The sequence below is a fragment of the Microtus pennsylvanicus genome, chromosome 5, assembly GCF_037038515.1.
Source record: "Microtus pennsylvanicus isolate mMicPen1 chromosome 5, mMicPen1.hap1, whole genome shotgun sequence".
In the NCBI taxonomy this organism is placed as follows: domain Eukaryota; kingdom Metazoa; phylum Chordata; class Mammalia; order Rodentia; family Cricetidae; genus Microtus; species Microtus pennsylvanicus.
The window spans coordinates 90,206,031-90,227,559 of record NC_134583.1 but is presented as its reverse complement, the minus strand read 5'-3'; the positions used below and the strand labels follow the sequence as shown (position 1 = coordinate 90,227,559).

Genomic DNA, 21,529 nt, shown 5'->3' with positions numbered 1-21,529 from the left:
ACTCTGGTCCTAATAGTGCCTGCCTCATAGGATGTTGGAAAAACCAATTTTGGGGGGTGGGGTAGTGCTGGAGATGGAGCCCAGGGCACACAAGCCACTGCTGAGCTACACCTCAGCACTAAGTAAGTTGACCTTTTTTCCTTTTTCCTATTTTTTTGGGGGGGTAGCGCGGTTCAGAAACAGGGTTTCTTTTTGTAGCCCTAGATGTTCTGGAACTCATCTGTCGACCAGGTTGGCCTCGAACTCAGAGACCCAGCTTCTTCTGCCTCCCGGTGCTGGGGTTAAAGGCGTTCGCCACCACCATCTGACTGTTTCCTCTTTTATTTGTTATGCTTTTTTTTTTCTTTCCCCCACGTTACAACGTGCAGCTGCAGCTGCCCTCAGCTTTGCTAGGTGCTGAGGATGACCTTTAGCTCCCGACCTTCCTGCCTCCACTCTGAGCGCTGAGACTGGAGGAGTAGGAGTAGACCACTACCTGGCTCTTCTTGATATTCTTTTTAGATTTATTTATTTTATTTTATGTGTATAAATGTTTTGCCTACATGCATGTATGTTCACTGTGTTTGCTGAATCCCCCTGGAGCCAGGATTATAGATAGTTATGAGACACCATGTGGATTCTGGGAATTGAACCTGTGTTCTTGACCCCCTGAAGTCAGGCTTTTTTTTTTTTTTTTTTTTGAGACAGGGTTTCTATGTAATTGCTCTGGCTGTCCTGGAACTGGCTCTATAGACCAGGCTGGCCTTGAACTCACAGAGACCCACCTTTGTGTGCCACCACACCAATAATTCTTGTTACTTAGTTAAGCTGTGTTGGGCTTGAGCAGAAACAAAGTGACTTAGCCCTTATTATAATATGACAGCGTCAGGCTCACAGCACGCACGGGGGTCCACAGAGTCTGAGTGAGCACAGAGATCTGTACAGAGAGTACTGCTGGAGCCTATAGGCCCTGCCTGTCAGTCTCACCCTCCTGGCACCCCACTATCTGTTACTTCAGTGTGAAGCCTCCTGCAGGTGACCTTAATTGGCTACAGGTCACTGGAAGCACTGCTTGGGGGCACTGTGTTTTAGCGACTTTACAGCTCCCGCTGGCCTTGGCGGCTCACTTGGGAGTGTGAGGGCATGGGTGGGGGGGGGGGGAGGACTGGTACAGGAGCCGCCTACCAGCTTTTAGGGCTTGGACCACATGACTGTGACACTCTGTGAGTGCCTAGGGTAAGGGTTCCCCTAAAGTAAAGATGAGGGACAGACCCTGACCACATCTGTGTTGTTTCCCTTAAACAGACTACCTGGTCCCTCCCACCCACATGTCAGCCTCTTGAAGGCCCACAGCGGTTTGCTCTTCACCTGGGTGGTGACTTGTGCCTTTAATCCCAACACTTGGGAAGCAGAGGGCAGTTAGAATAATGATAGAATTCTGTCTCAACAGACAAATATCAACAACAAACACCTAGGCCGATAGCTCAGTCCCCAGGTCAGCAGACAGCCTAGGTCTTTCCTGGTCATCCTCCTGTGTCCACTTCCTGCCTACTAGGTCCAAGATGAATATTCCTCCATTGTGATGGAGCTAGTCTGCCCCCCTCCTCCCCACTGGACCTCCTTGCAGTAAGCACCGTGGGGTGCTGAGCCAGTCCCATTGGTTGTCTTGGAGTCTCACCCCTCCCCCGCTCAGGAGGTGCTACCAACCCCTTCTTATAGAAGAAACTGAGGCACGAATAGCAAAACCTGACTCAAGTCACACACTGGGCACTGAAGGTTCAGGGGCTCTCCTGGACACAATGTAGCTGCCTTTGCCACCCCTGCCAACCCCCTACCCTTGGTGGACAGGCCAGCGTTTGCCTGCTTCTTCCAAACACTTTCTGTCTCCACCCCGGCAGTGTGGCACCTATCCTCTCCCTGAATCAACACATCCCCCAGCAGAGTGTCTGCCTTGGGGACCCTCATCTTTCTGGACTGCTCAGCTCATCCACCAAGGCTTTCTTAGGGACACCAGCTGTTTCCTGTCCACTCTGAGCTCTCCTGTTCTAGACCCTCTCTCTGCTGCTGCCCTCTCTAAACTGCACCTCAGCCCCTGCCCCTTCTGTCTAATCAGGTTCCCAAAGCCCATCCTCTGGGTAACTATGGACAGACCCCTTACCCTAACTTCAGCTTGGGACCTTCAGAAGATACCTCCCTCCCTGTCCCCACACAATTCTCTCCAGCAAGGACGGGGAGCAGAGCAGGGCCTAGGAGCTGTCCCATGCCAGGGGCAGGGGCTGGAGAAGGAAGGACAGACAGGTCAGGGGCTAAAGCCTGACCAAGGAGGCTCCAGTGGGACCACTCCAGTGTGGCACTGAGGACTGTTGGCTGCTATTTAGGGTGCTGTAATATTCATGAAGGGGAGATTAGATATTTAAATTTATTCAGCAATAAATGTGTCTCAGTGGGGGAGCATTCCTCATGCTAAACAAACAAGTGAGCAGGGGCTAATTAATTATTTACAGGAACAAGAGGAGCCAGTGGCCTAGGGGACACAGGACCGCTATGCCCCTGCCAAAGGGTTAGATAGTCCCATTCCCTTCTGCCACTCTGGAGCTGGCCCCTTCATATTCTCTTCCAGGATTTCTCTTTCCAGAAATTGAAACCAAAGATTGCTGATAGATTTGGGCTAGTTATTCAACCTCCCTGAATCTCGGAGCCTAGGTGTCCAAAGACTTGTAGGAACATTGACTCAGGCTAGGGGGTAGCCAGCAGGTCGGCAGCCAAAAGCCAGAGGAGTCAACAACTTTCCAAGGTGTCACAGCTGGAAGTGGAGCAGAAACCAAGATCCCTATGACTAGGCTCTGTTGTAAAAGAAGTGGAGGTAAAGGTTCAGAGAGGCGTAAGCCACTTTCTCAGAGTCACAGAGCAAGGGAGGATTCTGGGAGCTCTCACCCCTGCCCTTCCCATCCTGGGCTCCTGTGGACTCCCCATCAGCAGGGAGAAGGGAGAGCCTGGAATGGGGGCCCAGTTTGTAGTGACAGTCAATCCAGCCTGAGAGACACAAGCAAGGAGTTTTCCAAAGCTAAGTCCCCCTTTCCTGGCTTTTTCCACTGTGTTTCCAGGATACAGTCTCCTCTCTGTGCCTCAGTTTCCCTAGCTGTCAGCACAGTTCTCATTGTTTGGTGTGGGAGGAGGCGGCACCTTTCTTTGTTAACACACTGTCGGTGTTTGTAGGTAGGTGGTCCAGGTTCCGCTGTAGACCTCAAGGGCAGAGGCCTCCTTCCCAAGACAGTACCTTCTGCCTAGATCAGGCTTTTGGGGCAGCAGCTCTAGCCTAGACAGGAGCTGTGGAGGGATGGGGCCCTCTGTCCAAGAAGGCCCAGGGACCTATCCTCATCTGGACATCCAGTCCTGCTTGGGCTCTGGCCTGGGGACAGCTCACAGCAGACACACCTTGTGCAGCATAGATCCCTTGTGCTGATCATTTTCCACTACCTTCTCAGGAGGAAAGTCTGGCTGAGCAGATGCAGAGCCCAGTCTGCAAGGATTCTAAGGCAGATTCCCGAGCTGCTGACCTTTGGGTTCCTATCCCCAAGAGGACTATGGAGCTCACGGGGGCCTTGAGGCCTTCTCTCCTGGCTTGCCCCCACACTTTCTCCTTCCTTCTGGATAGACCTTGGGGACCGAGACCCTGATGTTGCCCAGTCAGAACCCATAGTGCCTCTGCTGGTCCTGTCTGGTCCTTCATTCTGCAGACAGCCCCACACCAATCTGAGCTGCAGAAGAGGCGTGGTGGGCCCAGGGAAGGACACAGAGTCCAGCCTCCTGAGATTGCATCCTGGAGGTGCCTAGGAGGGTGGGCGCCCTGGGGAGAAGACGGATGGACGACATCACTGCGATGTGATCTGAAATTCATTACGGGGTGAGATCAGCTCCTTAAATGGGGATTTGAAAACATTAGGGCTTCATTATGTACACAACCACGGTGCCTCATTCATCATGCAAAATCACTCGCGTTATTAAAGCTCCGTGGCAGCCGTGTGTAGGGCCTGGTGGCATCTTGCCTGTTGGGGGCAGGGCATGAGAGCAGTGGCCATGTGACCGGGGCCAGACTTGCTGAAGGACTGATTCCCACACTCTCAGGAATCAGGAAAGGCCAGTTGCGAGGTAGGATAGGGAGCCTCAGTTTCCCCAACTGCAAAATGGCCTCGTTGGAGATGGTGCCCTCTGGTCCCAGGAGGAGCTTCCAGATAACCTATGAACACCCAGAATGCTTGGCTTCCTAGGGCACTGTCCTCCCAATAATGGTCAGGAAGGAGCAGCTGGTGACCCAGGGCCTCTGCTTGGTTAAGGAAGGACCTGCCACATTCTGCTCACCAAACCTCTGTGGCTCCTGCCAGTCCACAATATGAAAACTTAAACTCTGACAGAGCAAGTCAGGACTCTCTGGGCCCTGGAAAGCTACATACTGTGCCCCATAATAAACATGGAATAGGGCTGCCATGGGCCAGTCTTGTGTGTCACAGTGCCAGGGAAGAGACAGAAGCGCTGACGCGAGAAGATGGAACAGGACACGGGGTGGGAGGGGGTGGGAACATGCCCGTTGGGTGATCCAAAATGTCCCTGGAGCATGGGACACTGTAGGGGAGCCCTGGGTAGTAGAATCTACTGGAAGGGACTAAAGAGGAGAGCCGCAGTTCATAAACCCAGGGCAGGAGTGCAGGACTGCAGCCCTGGGGGGCAAAAACTGTGGCTAAGGTGTGTAGGGACCACCCTGACCACGGTGATGGTGCGCCTATCTGAGTGAGCCCAAGAGTGCATCCTAGCGGCTTTTGCTGTTCCTCCTGCGACTTCTCAGTGTCGAGGCTGCAGCCCTGCTCCTGCAGACAGCCCCAGGCTCAGCTCCCTGTGTCTACCAAGCTTGGGAGCCCTCAGGCTAGCTGCTGCTTCTGAGTCCTGCAGGTGGCCAAAGAGGGCAGGACCTCGCATACCCTGGCTGCCAGAACACCCAAGGCAGCCCACAGGCTATGAAGGTCACATTATCCACGGAGTCAGGCCACCTTTCCTCAGGACAACAGCTTTCCCAGATACACAGCAGTGATGGCAGCTAGCAGCTCGGAAAGAATGCAGAGGAAGGCCACTCTGGGCTCGGATGCTTTGAGGCCTTGTTAATCCCTGCAGGGGCAAAGGAGAGTGAGGAGGCAGGTGAGAGGAAGAGCAGAAGAGCGGGCTGAGGAAAGAGCGGTAGAAAGGATGGTGAACAAGACAGAGCTCCAAAAAGAGAGAGAGGAGCTATTGAGAAGAGGGTGCCGCCCGAGGGCTGGGTACTGTGTGAGCGAACAGAGGACCCGGCTGCAGTCACAAGTACCAGGCCGTGGATGAGAGCGCATCAGGCCATTGACAAGTCTGCACCCAGCATGTGCTGTCCACCTGGTGCCCGCCCCTTAAGTGGTCTGATGGTGTGCATGGGGCAAACAGAGCTTTTGTTGTTGTGGCTGCTTTTGTTTGAGACAGTGTTTCTCGCTATGACAGCCCTAGCTGTCCTGGAACTAGCCCCGTAGTCTGGCCTCGAACTCACAGACATCCGCCCGTCTCTACCTCCCGAATGCCGGGATTAAAGGCGTGCGCCACCACCGCCCGGCAGCAAACAGATCTTGAACAGTCATGACGGACAACAGAATACCAAGCATGGCTGAAAACAGTGCTGACATAAGGCGGTCCCTCTAACCCTAGATTGGGAAGTGTTCCTCCCAGCAGAGACCATGCTCCGGTAGGAAGTCAGGGTAGAGCAGCAGCGGGGGATGGCTGGAAGGGATGCTCCACCATCCTGGCCTCTCTGGCATGTGGTGCTGGGATCTGACTGAACCACGCAGTGCAGGTGACTTGAGAGCTGAAGCATGGACAGATGGGTAGAAGAAGCCCCTGGTCCCTGCAGCTTCTTGTGGAAGGCCCAGCAGGGTGTGGAGGGCGAGGGGCCAGGGCTTTCTCCTCCCTCCTACTCTGTCTTGCCCTCCTGCCTGGGACCTGCCTGACCCCAACCATTGGCTCCTAGAGCTGGCCCTTAGGGGCGCTGGCTGACTGAGGGCAGAGATGGCGGCTATGCCGGCAGAGGAGGCGGCCCTGAATTAATCTGTCACTAAGACTTGGCCATGGCAGGCACAGTCATGATTTAGATGAATAATTGAAACGCTCTGATACATTTATTATCCCTTTAGTGCAAAAGTGGCAGAGAAAGACGAGGGGTAATTGAAAAAGAACGCACAAATCTCCCCGAGAAAGCCGGCTCCTCATCACCAAGCAAACATCTCAGAGCTAATAAACAGTTGGGGCACTTGGGCCTTGTTGATCCCCATCCTGATTTAGGACCCGCCTCCCTCCTTACCATACAATAGGAGAGTGTTTGAGACATTCTTTATTGAGCCAATAACTGGCTTTCCACAGGGCTGTAAGGCAGAGGCCCCAGTCACCAGCTTCTCCAGGAGATTAGCACTGCCCTAGGCATAGGGTCGTCTTCCCTGGTCTCTCTCCCTCCTGCTAAAGTCCTCTTCAACCTTCAAGGCCCAAGTCCAGCATCCCTGGCTTGAGAAGCCTACTTCTAAATTGAGTCACTTGATGTCAGAGCAAAGTCCCGAGTCCCAGCAGACAACGGGTACCCACAGCTCTATTGTCTGTCCCTCGGCCCTGGGGCAGACACATACACACGTGGAGAGCCGAGTGTCTGCAGAAGCCACAGTGAGTGTCCTGGGCCCTGACCCTCACAGGGAACACATTCTGGTGGCAGAGGGAGTAGAACACAGTAAGGTGCAGACATGTTCCCAGGGCCCAGAGCTAGGGACAAAAGTCGTGCGGCAGGATACTTGGCAGGGTGTCTCCTGGCCCGTGGCTGATCCTGGGTCATCATGAGCAAAGGACAGATGGGGGCAGGTAGAGACCTGAGTCCTTCCAGGAGGAGGAACTTCAGGCCCCCACGGGAGGTTCTAGAGTCTTCCTAGCGTCAGGGCTCATGATGGTGTAACAGATGTGTTGTACTTGAAGGAGAGGGGGCATGTCTAGGTACCTGGCTCAGTCCATTTCAACTTCAGATGCCAGGCCCCACCAGTCCTGCTTCCTCCCTCCACAGCCCTGCACCTCCACCTGTTCCAGGCTTATTAGCAGAGTGACAGCCCCGGCTGCAGAGGCTCCATAAATCTCAGATGCATTGTGATGAAAGACCGTGCTCCAGACCTGTTTCCTTCAGGGTCACTGCCCACCCATCTTCTCATCAGTGGGCCTCCCTGCACCCCTGAGGCTGAAAAGGGAGCCAGAGCACCCCACGGTCTAGGACCAGCGGTAGGATGGCACAAGCCATCCCTGTGCCCAGCCTGCTTCAAGGGGAAGGCTGCACAGACAGACCCACATCCCGCGACTCTAGAGTTAGGGCCAGGGTAGAAGGCTGCTAGCTGAGCCATAGTCAGGGTGGGCCCCGCTGAGGAAATGGCACTCAGCTAAAGGCTTGTGAGAGGGAAGAGAGCAGATACTTGGTATCCTCAGGAAAAGCACGCCCTGTGGAAGGAGCCGTCGGTACAGAGGTCCCCAAGGCAAGCGTGTACTGGTCCTGTCCAACGCCCTGAGGTAGGAGTGTGGCTCCTGCATGGGGGGAAGGCCTGGAGTGTAGAAGGGAGTCTGAGAGGTGGCTGGGGCCATAGCTGCGATTCTGGAGGACGTGAGGGTTGTGAGCAGGACAAGCGTGACGAGCTGACAGGCCCACATGTTTTCCTCATCTTTTTCCTTCCCCAGGGGGACTGCCAAAACTCCAGCTTCCCCAAGGCTTCCCACACTCCTGTGGCTTCTCCGGCCTCCTGGCTGGAATCTGAAGCCTCTGATCAGCCGAGGTTCCTCAATGCCCTCTGCCCTTCATCTTTAGATCTTGACCTGCCTGTTTCCTCTACCCATCTCTCCTGACCAGTGTAGGCCTTATCTTCCTTCCCAAAATCCCTCTGATGCCCAAGCTAAGCAGGTGTTTCTGGCTGACCTTGATGAGCCCAGGACCCCCCCCACACACACACTTCCCTGTCATGGCTGGCACTCTCCTATACCCGGGGCTTAGATGGGCAGACTTTGAGCCTGACTCCCAAGCAAGATCTGTTGGAGTCCAGTTCACAGTCCTGTCGGCCATAGGTGCTGAATACTGGATGGTGAGCAAATGGGTACGGGATGGGTGCTGTGGGTGGGACATTGTGGATGGGGCATGGTGTCACCAACCATGGAGGACACTGGTCCTCTCAAAGGGCAGGCTTGGGAAGAGGTCACCAAAATCCTACCCATGGGCACTCAGTCGCCATCCTGGGAAGCAGTGACCTCCACGGGGACAGCTGGAGGAGAGTCGGAAGGGAGGAAAAGCATCTCCAGCCACAAACAGCCCCCTGCATCCTGGCTGGTCACCGACAGCTCTTAGCGCTGTGCTTATTTATTCCCGACCTTCGCTGCCCCTTTTATTTTTCCCCCTTTTAAAACCTGGCCTGGGCCCCGCCACCGCTGCCGTAAACACGGCCCCCGGGATTTATCCGACGGCGCATTAACCCCTGGCCCCTGGCTCACCAATCATCCTGCCGCTGCTCAGACAGCGGCTGCCCAGCAGCTGGGGGTTGAGGTGCTGGTTGGTGGTGGGAGACCGGTCGAGGTGGATGTAGGCCCACCGGGATGCCCCTCTAGAGGCACCTGCTGCACTGGCCTGCGTGCCTGATGGGTAGGTCACCCTGTGCTCCGCGAGAGCGGCTTCAGCGTCATGATGGATGTTATAACGGCACACGGGGGTGTCTTCTGCATCCCCTGTCACTCACCCATTCCCCACCTGGTGTTTCAAAGCTTGCCCTATGCAGGCCTGAGATACCTGAGATACTGCCTGGCAGGGATACCTGGGAGTTTTCAGTGCAGAAATGGGTAATTTGCAGAGATAGTAATTCCACTCTTGAGAGTGGAGAAACTGAGGACAATTAGCAAGGAGCTTCCAAAGGCCAAGCTGGTGTCAGGCAGAATGAGATTTTGACTACCATCCCACAGCCCCCCATTACAAGCCAGGAGGCTTGAGTTCAGATGGTGCCCTCCCCAACAAAATAGCCAGGCCTCCAGCTTTATCAGTGGGCACAGCAGAGTCCTGAAGAATGAAACAGGAGACACATTCCCCACCCCCACCCTTGTCCCAGACTCAGAAGTTCTGTGTACTTACCCCCTCCACCTCCGAGCAGGGAGTTGTTGGCTGCAAGACAGAGAGAGACAAAAGCAGGTAAGTATGGGAGGGCTTGAGGAAGGAGCTGTTTGGGGCAGAGGGACAATCAGGTAGACTGGGTCCTGAGACTCTGGACATAGTGGTTCCCAGCCCTTTGGGCGAGAGCCAATGATGGGGGTTTGGGGAGTTCCCAAAAGACCTGGGCTTGTAGGGGGACCAGGAAGTGGGGGCACAGGAAAGCCACCAAGGCCTCCTGATGACCCAGAAGTAGCAGTACACAGGGTTAAGGCATGGATCTTCAGGTCAGAGCACAGCTAGCACGAGTCAGTTCTCTTTTTCCAGTGTGGATCCCAGGATCCAGTTCAAGTTGTCAGGCTTAACAGCAAATGCCTTTACTCACTGAGCCATCTTGATGCCTCACCCCTTAAAGACAGTTCCCTGTATTTCAGACAGGCTTCAACTTTCACTATGTAGCAAAGGATGGTTTGCGGTTCGGATCCTCCTGCTTCCACCTGCCATGCCGGGGTGCCCTGCGTCCCGCCGTGGCCGGGGTGCCCTGCTTCCCGCCGTGGCTGGGGTGCCCTGCGTCCTGCCATGCCGGGGTGCCCTGCTTCCCGCCGTGGCCGGGGTGCCCTGCGTCCCGCCGTGGCCGGGGTGCCCTGTGTCCTGCCGTGCCGGGGTGCCCTGTGTTCTGCCTGTTCTCTTTTGCCCCACACTGTTTCCCAAGGCCCAGCAGTGCCCAGCCCTCAGCACAGGTTTGCGGAGGCCAGGGCTGTTGTGGAATATTATTTTATTGTGACAAAGGCGTGCCACATTTGTTTCACTTGCCTGCCCGAGGACCCTGATTGGTCTAATAAAAAGCTGAATGACCAATAGCTGAATGGCAGGAGAAAGGATAGATGGGGCAGGCAGACAAAATAGGAGAACTCTAGGCTCTAAAAGGAGGAGGAGGAACAAGAAAAGACAGAGGAAGACAGAGGAGAGAACAAGGACACACCCAGGGCAGGACACCAACCAAATGACAGCCAGACAGAGAAGCAGTGAATGTAAGATCTACAGAGGAAAAAAAAAAGGTAAAAAGTCCGGAGGCAAAGGTAAATAAAGAGAAATGGGTTAATTTAAGTTAAAAGAGCTAGCCAGAAACATGCCTAAGACAGGCCAAGTGTTCAAAACTAGCCTCTGTGTCATGACTTGGGAGCTGGTTGGTGTCCCAAAAGAAAAAGCCTGGCCGGGCGATGGTGGCGCACGTCTTTAATCCCAGCACTCGGGAGGCAGAGGCAGGCAGATCTCTGTGAGTTCGAGACCAGCCTGGTCTACAGAGCTAGTTCCAGGACAGGCTCCAAAGCCATAGAGAAACCCTGTCTCGAAAAACCAAAACCAAAAAAAAAAAAAAGCCTGGTACACAGGACAGCATGGTCCTCACCCTCATGACCCACAAGCTGCCTAGTGACACACATGGAAGCCATGAAGAAACAGCACATGGGACATGGTAGTGCCACACCTTTAACCCCAGTCCTTGGGAGGCAAAGGCAGATGGGTCTCTGTGAGTCTGAGGTCAGCCTGGTCTATACAGGGAGTTCTAGGATAGAGAGGACTATGTAGAGAGACTGACCCTGTCTTAAGAAACAAGAGGGCAGGGTTACGTGCTGCTGGGGAGTTAGCAGGAGGCCAGCAGCTAGGGAGCGCCTGCGAGAGGAGAGCCACAGCCATGCTGTGGGCCATGTCAGAGGCCTGAGACCAGCCAGACCTGGAGGGTGGTGACACCTGATTCCAGACCTCCCCAGCTCATAGGGCTGGGGTGAAGGTCACAAGAAAGGAGTCCGTTCTGGCCTTGCTATAGGAGGGTTCCCTACTAACTGCCTGTCCTGGAGGGGACCCCCTCAGGCAGAGAGCATGGGCCTGACTGCCATCATGGCTGCCACTTTCCATATAAGCCATACCCATCTTGCTCTGCCCAGCTGGCTGCCACTCCTGTCTTACCATGTGGCTGGCGTATAGGTAAGGGAGATTGGCAGCCCGCTGCCAGAATGCCAGGGCTGTGCCAGTCAGTGCCCTTTTGGCCACAAGGCCTGCATCCATAAAGTCCTACTGCCAACTAGACAAAGAGCTAGGGGAGGCCTCTGGTTGCTGCCCAGGGGACCTGGGGAGCAGGCGCCTGACTCGCAGGCTGGGTCTTTAGCTCCTTGCAGGGCTGAATCTTACCCCAACTTCCAGGGCTTTCTGCTTTAGGGTTAGGGGCCAGACTGTGGCCCAGGGCTTTGTGCAGGAACTATGGACGCTGTTAAGTGGTGTTGGGGTGGCTCGCAGTGGCTGCTCTCCCAGACCTGACAGCTCGTCGCTTGGGGAATAATTAATTCCACAGCCTGAAAACCCGGGGCTGCAAGTTGCCACGTTACTTTCGAGATTAATACAAGCAGCTAATTAAGATGGAGAAGCGAGGCGCTGCCGGGCGCTCCTAGAACCAAGCGGGGACCATGGGGACGGCGAAGGAACCAGCTGAGCATGGAGGCGAGGTAGCTGGAGAGCCGAGAGCTAAGGGCAAGAGCTGAGGTCAGCCACCAAAGGGACTCAGGAGGAAGGGGCAGGCTGCAGAGGTCCTCTTCGGGTTCCCAGAAACCCTCCGGGACACGGTTCGATGGAAGGAGCCGATCCTTAGCAAGAGACAGGCTGTCGATTTCTCAAATGACCCCACTTAGCATCACAGCAGAGCCACCAGGGAGAGGCTCCTGCTCCCATTTTACAGAGAAGGGAACTGAGTTCAGAGAGCAGAGAGAGAGAGACTGGGGCTGGGGCAGGGTGGGAGCCGGGGTTAGAGCTTATTTCTAGGGCTCGTGCGTGCAGGAGGCCCTGAGTCAGATCTCCTGCCCTGGATATACCCATTGCGGTAGCTGCTGCCTGTTCTCACCCGAGAGGTGGAGGTAGGAGGATCAGAAGGTCAAGGTCATCTACTACAGAAGGCAACCCGGGCTACAGGAGACCTTGGCTCAAAAATCAATAAAAGCTAAATCTGGGTCTCTCTGAACTCTAAGGCAGGCCACCAAGAGGGGTGGTTATGTGACCTCTACCCCCGACTCCCGGTCATGCCTACTTTCTCAAAGACAGAGGAGCACTCTGGAGGCTCCATTTCCTCAGCCTCAATCGCTCCATGCCCAGCAGGCTTGGCTGCAAACGTGAGGGGTGGTGCCCCTGGTAGTCCTGTATGAGAACCAGTGGAGAACAAGGCGCCTCAGGTGGGCCCAGGCCCTACTCCAGCCCCCTGAGCCCCTGGGGCAGCGCTGGCGGTTGTCGGAGGCTGCCCTCCACGGCCCTTCCCACCTCCCCCCATCACCTCTCTCTTAATTAACACCGGCTGCAAACAAGCTGGCTCCTGCTCAAAGAGGGCACAGTGCCAAATGGGTTGGCAGGGAGCCTTGCTGGGGCAGGAGAGGAGGGGCGGGGACCTGGACTGGACGCAGTAGACCCCAGGCAGAGAGAATGTCAACCCCACCTGCCTGGCTCTCCAAACCCCCATTCTGTGTGGTCTTGTCCCTGGGGAGAGGCAAATGGGAAGAATGACTGATGTCCACCCAGCCAGGGTCCGAGAGAGGAGTGGGCCTGGGACAGGCCCAATGTTGAAAGGGTAGGTGAAGCCTGGGTACCTTCTTAGCCTGGGCAGAGGATCTGTGATCAGCCGACCTACCGTAAAAGCTAGCTTTTTTTTTTGGTTTGTTTCTGTTTATCTCTTTGTATCACATAGCCCAGGCTGGCCACAAATTTACTATATAGTTAAAGATGACTTTTGAATCCTCTTGTCTGGAGTTCGGGGATTACGCTTAGAATATTCCATGCTAAAGGAGGAACCCAGGGCTTTGTGCATGTCAGGGAGCATTTTGCCAACTTGAATGACACCCTTAGACCTTTGTTTCTTAGATAAATGGGATCTCATAATGCTGTTCAGTCTGCCAGAACTCTTGATCTCAGGCAATCCTGCTTCAGACACCTGACAGTTGGGAATACAGGCACATACCACAATATCCAACTTTCATTTTATTTATTTGTTTGATTATTTATTTTGTGTAGACCTCACTGTCCTGGAACTCACTCTGTAGCCCAGACTGGCCTCAAACTCAGAGATCTGCCTGTCTCTGCCTCCCAAGCATGCCCAGCCTAAGCATTCAGGGTCTTTGAAGTGCAGGAGGGGCCGAGGCTGATCCCAGCACTGGTGGCATGTAAGCCCTGGCTCAGAGGGTACAGTCTCTGGCCAGCGTATACACACCAGGTTGTGAGGACAAGTCTGGTCCTCTGCATGCCCTCGAGTGTTCTCATCAGCAACACAGCAGGTGAGACGCACCGTCACCGTGGACAGGTGTGACTTCACCACACGCCACTGGACTTAACCAGCTGGCTTTCGGCCCTGTGACCGTGAAGTGCCTCCTCAGGTCCTCCGACCACCGAAAGCTGAGATTTGGGGGTGCCTCACTCCAGGCCTCCCAGGTGTTCTCTGCAGGTTCAGTCTCTGTCCTGCTTGCCACTCCTGTCCTCCAGCCCATGTGCTCTGACACCTCCCTTCTACCTCCTCAGGCCCTGGCCCCTACTCTGTGCCATCCCTAGGGTGGCAGAATAGGGACTCCCAGTTTGTGCCCGGCTCTTGGCCTAGTTAAGTACTGGCAGGTGGCCACTGCCCAGTGAGAGGGAGAGGACCAGCCCCCAGGGTTTGGCCACTAAATATCAGAGGACAAAGGCAAACACCCTACTCTGCTCCGCTTTCTACAAGGAACTGTTTGTTTAGAGGTGCTCACGTAGCCCAGGCTAGCCTTGAACTCCTGTGTAGAATGACCTTGAATTCTTGACCCTCCTGCCTCAGGATCCTGGGCACTTGGATTATAGGCAAAGAGCCACCATGTCTAGCTTTAGGAAATGTTTTTAAAATGTTATAATATTAATATATTTCTGTGGAAAAGTCACATTTTAAAATTAAAAAATATTTTGATGTTTTTTTTTGTTGTTTGTTTGTTTTTTTGTTTTTCGAGACAGGGTTTCTCTGTGGTTTTGGAGCCTGTCCTGGAATTAGCTCTTGTAGACCAGGCTGGTCTCGAACTCACAGGGATCTGCCTACCTCTGCCTCCCAAGTGCTGGGATTAAAGGCGTGCGCCACCACCGCCCGGCATATTTTGATGTTTTTATGTGTGGTGTGTTTTGCTTGCGTTTTAACAAACAAAGCTTGCCTGAAGATCAGAGAAGCCGGGCAGCCAACAACTAGAGTTCTTACTGCTATGAAATCCTCAGACTGAATGGGGTATCCTGTCTCTACAAGTCCTCAGACGGAATGGGGTGTCCTGTCTCTACAAGTCCTCAGACTGAATGCCTTGACCCCTGTCTCCTCCTATCTTATATTCCCCTCTTCGCCCAGCCACATCACTCCTGTCTCCACCTCCCTAGTGTTGGGATTAAAGGTGTGAGCCTTCGGCAGCAGGCTCTGCTTCCCTTTGAGACTGGATCAATTCAGTGTAGCCCAGGGTGGCCTTGAGCTCCCAGAGATCTGCTGCCTTTGCCTCCTGAGTGATGGGATTAAAGGTGTGCACCACCACTGCCCAGCCTCTGTGGCTAACTAGTGGCTGGGTCCACACTCCAATCCACAAGCAAGCTTTATTTGTTACAGCACAAACAAATATCACATTTATGGGAGGGAAGGGACCAAGGCACAGAGCAGCTGTGAACTGGGCTGGACCGGGTACACACAGCGCTCACCTCTCTGGGGAGACACTGCCACCATTTCCCAGAGGGGAGGCCCCTGAGTCACAGTCTCTTCACAGTGTAAATAGAACCAGTTCTCTTTCACCGCAGCTTCCCAATTAAACCCTTCCCAAGGCTGGGAGTATGACTCAGACAGAAGCCAGCGTGCCATACAAGAGGGTCACAGGTTCCATCCCCAGCACCACCAAAGAGAATAAAAAAAGCTACCCCCAAACTCTCACTGCCGTGGAACCTATTAGAAAGGAGCACCCCTCCTTTGCTCTCAGGATGATGGGCTCTAAGCGAGGCCTGGAGGCCAAGAACCCCATAAACATATGACTTCCTGTCTTTCCCCACTGTCAGCGGCTCCCTCTGCCACGCTCCAGGTTATGATGGCCAAGAGACCCACTCAGGTGCATTCCAGTGCCCACCCACCCGCTCCTTCAGGTGGGAGGAGCCTACTCTTCAGGTAGGCAGCCTTCTGAACACTGTCACTGGCTGTTGCCACATCAACAGCTCCCAGCACGGAGCCCTGGTGCAGAGCAGGTGTCTAGGGACTTTTGTTTTTCAGCCTCAGGAACTGAGTCTTGGGTGTCTTGCCTGCTAGCCAAGTGCTCTCCCACTGAACCGCATCCCAGCTCATTGTTGCTTTGTTTTTAGACAAGCTCTCACTGTGTCCTGTCTTCCAGGAGTTTTTTTTTTTTTTTTTTTTAATTTTCGAGACAGGGTTTCTCCATAGCTTTTGGTTCCTGTCCTGGAACTAGCTCTTGTACACCAGGCTAGCCTTGAACTCACAGAGATCCGCCTGCCTCTGCCTCCCAAGTGCTGGGATTAAAGGCGTGCGCCACCACCGCCCGGCCCAGGATAGTTTTGAACACACTCTGTATCCCAGGTGGCCTGGTACTTTTGATCCCTCTGCCTCAGCTTCCTGAGTGCTGGGATTGCAGGTGTGCCTAACCTTAGTGATGATTATTGAAAGAACCGAACGATTAGAATCTACCCGCCCAAGTCACTCAGCTCACTATGTGGGTTGCATGTGGGCAAGACCTGGGTCTGCCCAACTCTCCAGGTGGGGTTCCCCACCTGCCAGCCCAGCAGGAAGCTTGCAGGTAGGGAATGGTGTTGCAGTAAGTGCCGGTCTGAGGCCAGTGGCCAAGGGACCTTCTGGCTTTCCCTGACAGGGACTATGTCCTTCATGCTTGGGAGGAGGGGGGTGGCCCTCTGAGGGAGATGAGAGAGGGGGATGCAGAGAGGAGAGTCAGTTCCCAGTGACCCGAGGAAAGCGCTGAGCAGGTGCCTGGACCAGGAAGAGCTGGCCAGGCAGGCACAGCGGTGACTTTGAAGCTGGCACAGCCCCTGCACATGCCCCAGGAGGCTACTCCTGCACATGTCTGCCTCAGAGCCCGTACACCTTGTCCTGGCATCCTGGCTTCACCTGCCTGGAGCAGCTGGGGATCTGGGCACTGCTCCCCTCCAACCCTTAAGCCCTCACTGGTTCTATTTTCTCCTTCCTCCCGTGTGAGCCAGACCTTAGCTTTGGCAAAGACACTTTCTACTGCTATGGCGTGTCAAACACTGGGATGAGGGAGGACTCAGCAGGCACAAAGCTCACTGTCTTCGGGATGACAGTCAAAGCTACAGAGGCATAAACTTGAAGCAGAATTAGTTAGCACCAGAGGTCTTGAAGACAATCAGAGGGAAGGCAGAGGAGGGCTGGCAGGTTGTCTCTCACAGGTGGCTAGGACCGGCTGACTGAGGAAGCTGACCTGGAGAAGCACATAGCAGGCAAAAGTTGCACACAGGATGGTTGTGCAAAGGCCCAGAGGCAGAAGCCTAGCTTGGAGGTATAGCATAGAGCCAGTCCTGTGGCAGAGAGAAGGGGAGAGAAAGGGAAGGGACAGAAGGCCAGGGACCTTTGGAGCTGGCCAGCCTGAAGGTATGCCTCTGGGGGCTGCACTGTCAGATAACAAGGCGATGCTGAGGTCAGTCTGCCCACAGGGGCTTGTCCCCTTCCTGAAGTGTCCCCCAGGCTTGTCAGGTGCAAGGCTGCCACCTACTAGGAGGGCTCTGTGGAGGCTTTGTCCCACTGCCGCACAGACTGACAGCTGAGCCCACAGAGCTTAGGGGCAGGCTCTGTTCCAGGGAAGTCGCTGTTACCTCCCCCGCTCCCACAGGCCGGTGGTGGGGATCCGTGTTCCGAGAGGCGAGTCCTTAAAACATGTTTTAGATTAGAAACACCCACAGATGGAATGAGATGTAAAATGAGCTGAATTCTGAAGATAAAACAAGGGGCTTCAAAGGCTTCAAGCTAGGCGAGCAGTCACCGTGTTGAACAAGCTCTGTCCCCTCAGGCCAAGGTCACTGTCCTCCAAGGTGTGGCTGCTGAGGTGGAAATCAAGGATCAACTCGGGCCTGGCGGTGTACAAGCGGGGGGGGGGGGGGGGGAGGCTTGTGGGAGCACAGGGCTGCCAATTATTCATTAAATCCATGCCACCAAACCCATCCCCAGCCAGCTGCCACGTGGGCTTTCGAAAGCCACCCTAACATGGACACCCTTCTGCCCTATTTACAGGTGAGGAAATAGAAGTGACCTGCCCCAGGACAGAGCTCTGAGTAGACAGAGCCAGTGCCCTTGTCCTTTGCCAGAGCTGGTCTTAAAGCCCCCAGCTTGTGCCCTGTGATCTGGGGCTGGTGGCTTCTACTCCTGGGACCTTCATTCTTTAATCTGGTGATGAGGGCCATTTAGTCAGGTCCTCATGGGCCTAGATGCTGAAGATACAACTGTCTGAATGAAATGCCTTCTGGTTCAGTGCAGATGCCTGTAATCTCAGCACTTTAGGAGACAGGCAGAAGATTCAGGAGTTCAAGACCAGCTTTGGCTATACTGTGAAGCTAATCTGGGATACATGTAACCTTGACTTTAAAAGTTACTGTTAGCCAGGGGACCCGCCGAGGCCTTGGGCAAACCGCTGCCGCCCCTCGTGGGACCAGTCCCCCACCATCTCTTTATAAATGATAACACTAACCTCATGATGGGCCCCACTCTCGTGGCCCCATCTAACCCCCTTCAGCTCTCAAAGGCCCCGCCTCCAAACACCATCACCATGCGAATTTGGGACTTAGGGTTCGAACTCACAACCCTTTAGAGGACACACAGATATCATAGCACGGTTTCAGACAGGCACAGGAGTTGGGGTACTTGGTGCCAAGGGTCCTGTGAGTAGGCGAACAGCAGAAACTTCCACCTCTGAAGGCTGGGTCACCAACTCCCAGTTAGGAAGGGCTGTGTGGCCACGTTGGATATACAGCTCTATCTTAGAGATGGGGAAACTGAGGCTCAGATATGTACCTGATCAGAGGTCACTAAGGTAGCGTGGTACCAAGTCTCAGAGGTTTGGCTTGGTTGTTCCGAGGGCTGAGCTCCTCACGACCTTACTCGAGGCCCACCTCACACTGCCCAAATTTGAGCCTGCTCTTCTTGAATGAGGCTCTTGTCCTCACACCTTCATGACACCCCACTTCTTGTTCGCCGCTTTTGTTCTGTTTGGAGTCTCCATTCCTGTACCCCAGGATCCGTCCCATGCCAGTCCCTACAAAAGCTGCCTAGTCAGACGTTTAAAGATGGAAGTAGGTTAGCTGGCTGCTGTTCCTGCCTGCCTGGGCCTCCACCCCTTTCGGCCTGGGCTCCCTGGGCTTGGCCACTGCGGGGCTTCAAAAGCTCCTGGGGACCCCATGCTTGGCACCCACTCTACAGGCTGGATCTAGGGGCACATTTTACATTCTGGCTTTTTATTAGAGACAATATAAGCAGCAGGAGAGGTAAGTCACCCTCAGCCTCAGACCCAGCAGCAAAGGGACCTGTCAGGCATTAACACAACCAAAGAATAGTTACAAGCCTTGGCCAAGCAAGTCCTGTGTGTAGCTTTGGCCAGGTGTTTCCAGAGGAGTCTTCCCTTCCCCAGTCCCCAGGAACCCTGCATGGCGTCCTGTTATTTCTGCCACTTTAACACATGTGCTTATAAGGACTTCAGAGGTTAAGGGACTTGCCCAGGGTCATGAGACTGGGAAGCCAGTGACTGGGGTTGAATCCAGATGCTTGTCTTCCCCGGTGGGCTCCAGAAGGGCTGCAGACCCCCAGCTGCAGCAGGCTTCCCCTCCCCCAGGAGCCTCAGCAGCACTCTGGTCCTGCCATTAGCATATCCGAGAGCATCCCTGAAACCCAATTACCAGGAGATGGCTTGGGCCCCAGCCAGCCGGGTGTCGGCTCCAGCTCAGGAATCCAGATCTGCAGGAATGAGGGGCTGGGACCTAGGGCAGCCAGCTGGGGAGTGCAGGGAACCAGAGCAAGTGGATGGGGGCGGTGCAAAGGCTGTGGCAGGCTATGGATCCCTGTAAGGTGGTGTGGGGATCCCCAAGGCAGTATTGAGGCCTCTACTTAGCAACATTTGGGCAGGCCCTACCACAGCCAAAGTCAGGTGACCTCCCGCGGCTCTCTGTCCTCTCTGAGCTCGGCTCTCTGTCCTCTCTGAGCTTCAATGTTCTTTTGAAAAGACAAAACCTGGGCTTTTTTTTTTTTTTTTTTTTTTTAGTTTTTCAAGACAGGGTTTCTCTGTAGCTTTGGAGCCTGTCCTGGCACTAGCTCTTGTAGACCAGGCTGGCCTAGAACTCACAGAGATCCACCTGCCTCTGCCTCCCGAGTGCTGGGATTAAAGGCGTGCGCCACCACCGCCCGGCTTGGTTTTGGTTCTTGAGATAGGGTCTCATGTAGCCCAGGCTGGCCTCAAACTAGCTGTGTAAATGTGGCCCGAACATAAGCTAATTAAACACTGCCCGTGGCTCCATGGGGGATGGTCCCCACTGTTAACTAGCTTTGAATTTTGTTGTTGTTGTTGCTTTTATTTATTTGTTTGCTTTTGGGAGGTGGGGGGTAAAGGGTTTCTCTGTGTAACCCTGGCTGTCCTAGAACTCACTCTGTAGACCAGGCTGGCCTCAGATTCAGAAATCTGCCTGCTTCTGCCTCTGGAGTGCTGGGATTAAAGTTCACTGTCTAACCATGGTTTTAAATTTCTGGTCCTCTTGCCTGTCTCTTAAATGCTGGGCCTACAGGTGTGTGCCACCACACTCAATGACTGAGTGACTGGAGCTGCCACCTCACTTCGTCACCAAGGATCGTGTGGGCCCTAAAGGACACCACCAGGCCTTTACCCGAAGCTGTTGCCATACTCGGGAGCTCCCAGGCTGCAGAGCCATCATGAGAGTAAATCTCGGTTCCTTAGAAATCACTGGGCCTCTGGTATTCAGTTCCAGCAACAGAAACTGACCTACCACCAATCCCAGTAAACTCATCACTTGGGGCTGAATGTAGCTCAGCTGGGTTGTATGCTTGCCCGGCATGCACAGGGCCCCGGGTTTAATCACCAGCGCTGTATAAACCAGGCATAGTGGTGCCTCCATGGGAGGTGGAGGTGGGAAGGAGGTTCTGGAGCTCAAGGTCAGCCTGGCATAGAGACCCTGTCTCCTCAGACAAACCCATATTGTCACAGAACAGTGAGTGCCCCCTCATGGAAACACCAGTTCCCTAGCAGCACACGCCTCCCTTTTGATATTTTGTAGACAAGGTCTTGCTGTCTAGCCCAGGCTGCTTACTGCCTCAGCCTCCTTGGTGCTGGGATGACAGATTAGCGTGGGTTTTTTCTTTTGTGTTTTGAGACAGAGTTTCTCTACACAGCCCTGGCTGTCCTGGAACTCACTTTGTAGAACAGGCTGACCTTGAACTCACAGAGATACTCCTGCCTCTGCCTCCAGAGTGCTGAGACTAAAGGCGTGTGCCACCACTGCCCAGTTAAGGAATCATTGTTTTCTCTTGTTTTGCTGTGTGTGCCCTGGAACTGGTGAGTATTTATCACTGTCCTGTATATAAACACTGACATTCTGGGTGGGCTTGCACTGTCAAGGGCCATGTTCCCAGGGAGCTATCCCTCCACACAGCTTCCATTCTCTGCTCGGGCAGATGGGTGGCCCAGCCTGGCCTCTTGCAGACATGGCAGGGGCATCTTTGCCCACCCCATTTGTGTGCCAGCGTTTCTCCGGGCAGGCTGGCATCTTTAACTTCACTAGTTATTGCCAAATTGCTCTCCAAAGTGGTTGTTTGGATGATCGTTTTAAAATATAAATTAGATCATGTCACTTCCCTGCTTAAACCTCTCAAATAGCTTCCTATTACACTTAGAATAAAATCCATATTCTCCTCCATGAACGCTCGGCTGCACCCCACTCTCGCTCCCCCTAATTTCCTGTCTTCTTTTCTCTTCTTCAGATAGGTCTGGCATGCTCATGCCCCAGGGCCTTTGCACATACTGCTCCCACTGCCCCACTTCCTCCCAGTTCTTCCTTAAATGTCTCTGTCTTATCCATCAGGTCTCAGTGGAACTGTCCTGGGGCCTCCCTGACCACCCACTAAAATATCCTTTGCATATCTCTCTTCTTGGCCTGTTTGTTTCCTTTCCACTCCTCCTGATACAGTGGGTCTGTAAAGCCCTCACTTTCTCCTTTGCCTATGGCAGCCTTTTTCATTTGTGGGTCTCAAAGGTTGGAGATGGGGATGTGGGGTGTCACCCAGTGATGGAACATCACTTGAGACCACAGATGGCA

General features: G+C 54.1%; 2 protein-coding genes across 3 annotated transcripts in view; one reads left to right on the top strand and one right to left on the bottom strand.

The window, feature by feature from the left end:
• Macrod1 (mono-ADP ribosylhydrolase 1) overlaps window positions 1-21,529 on the bottom strand; it is a 141,660-nt gene that overhangs the window by 3,024 nt on the left and 117,107 nt on the right. For both annotated transcript variants that reach the window (XM_075973361.1, XM_075973362.1), the window contains exon 4: window positions 9,167-9,196. In XM_075973361.1, the coding sequence (XP_075829476.1) occupies window positions 9,167-9,196 (30 nt within the window). The remainder of the gene's footprint in view (window positions 1-9,166; window positions 9,197-21,529) is intronic.
• Window positions 9,684-21,529, top strand: part of LOC142850660 (uncharacterized) — a 79,566-nt gene continuing 67,720 nt past the window's right edge. The window contains exons 1-2 of the mRNA XM_075974593.1: window positions 9,684-9,921; window positions 15,265-15,347. Of these exons, the coding sequence (XP_075830708.1) occupies window positions 9,684-9,921; window positions 15,265-15,347 (321 nt within the window). The remainder of the gene's footprint in view (window positions 9,922-15,264; window positions 15,348-21,529) is intronic.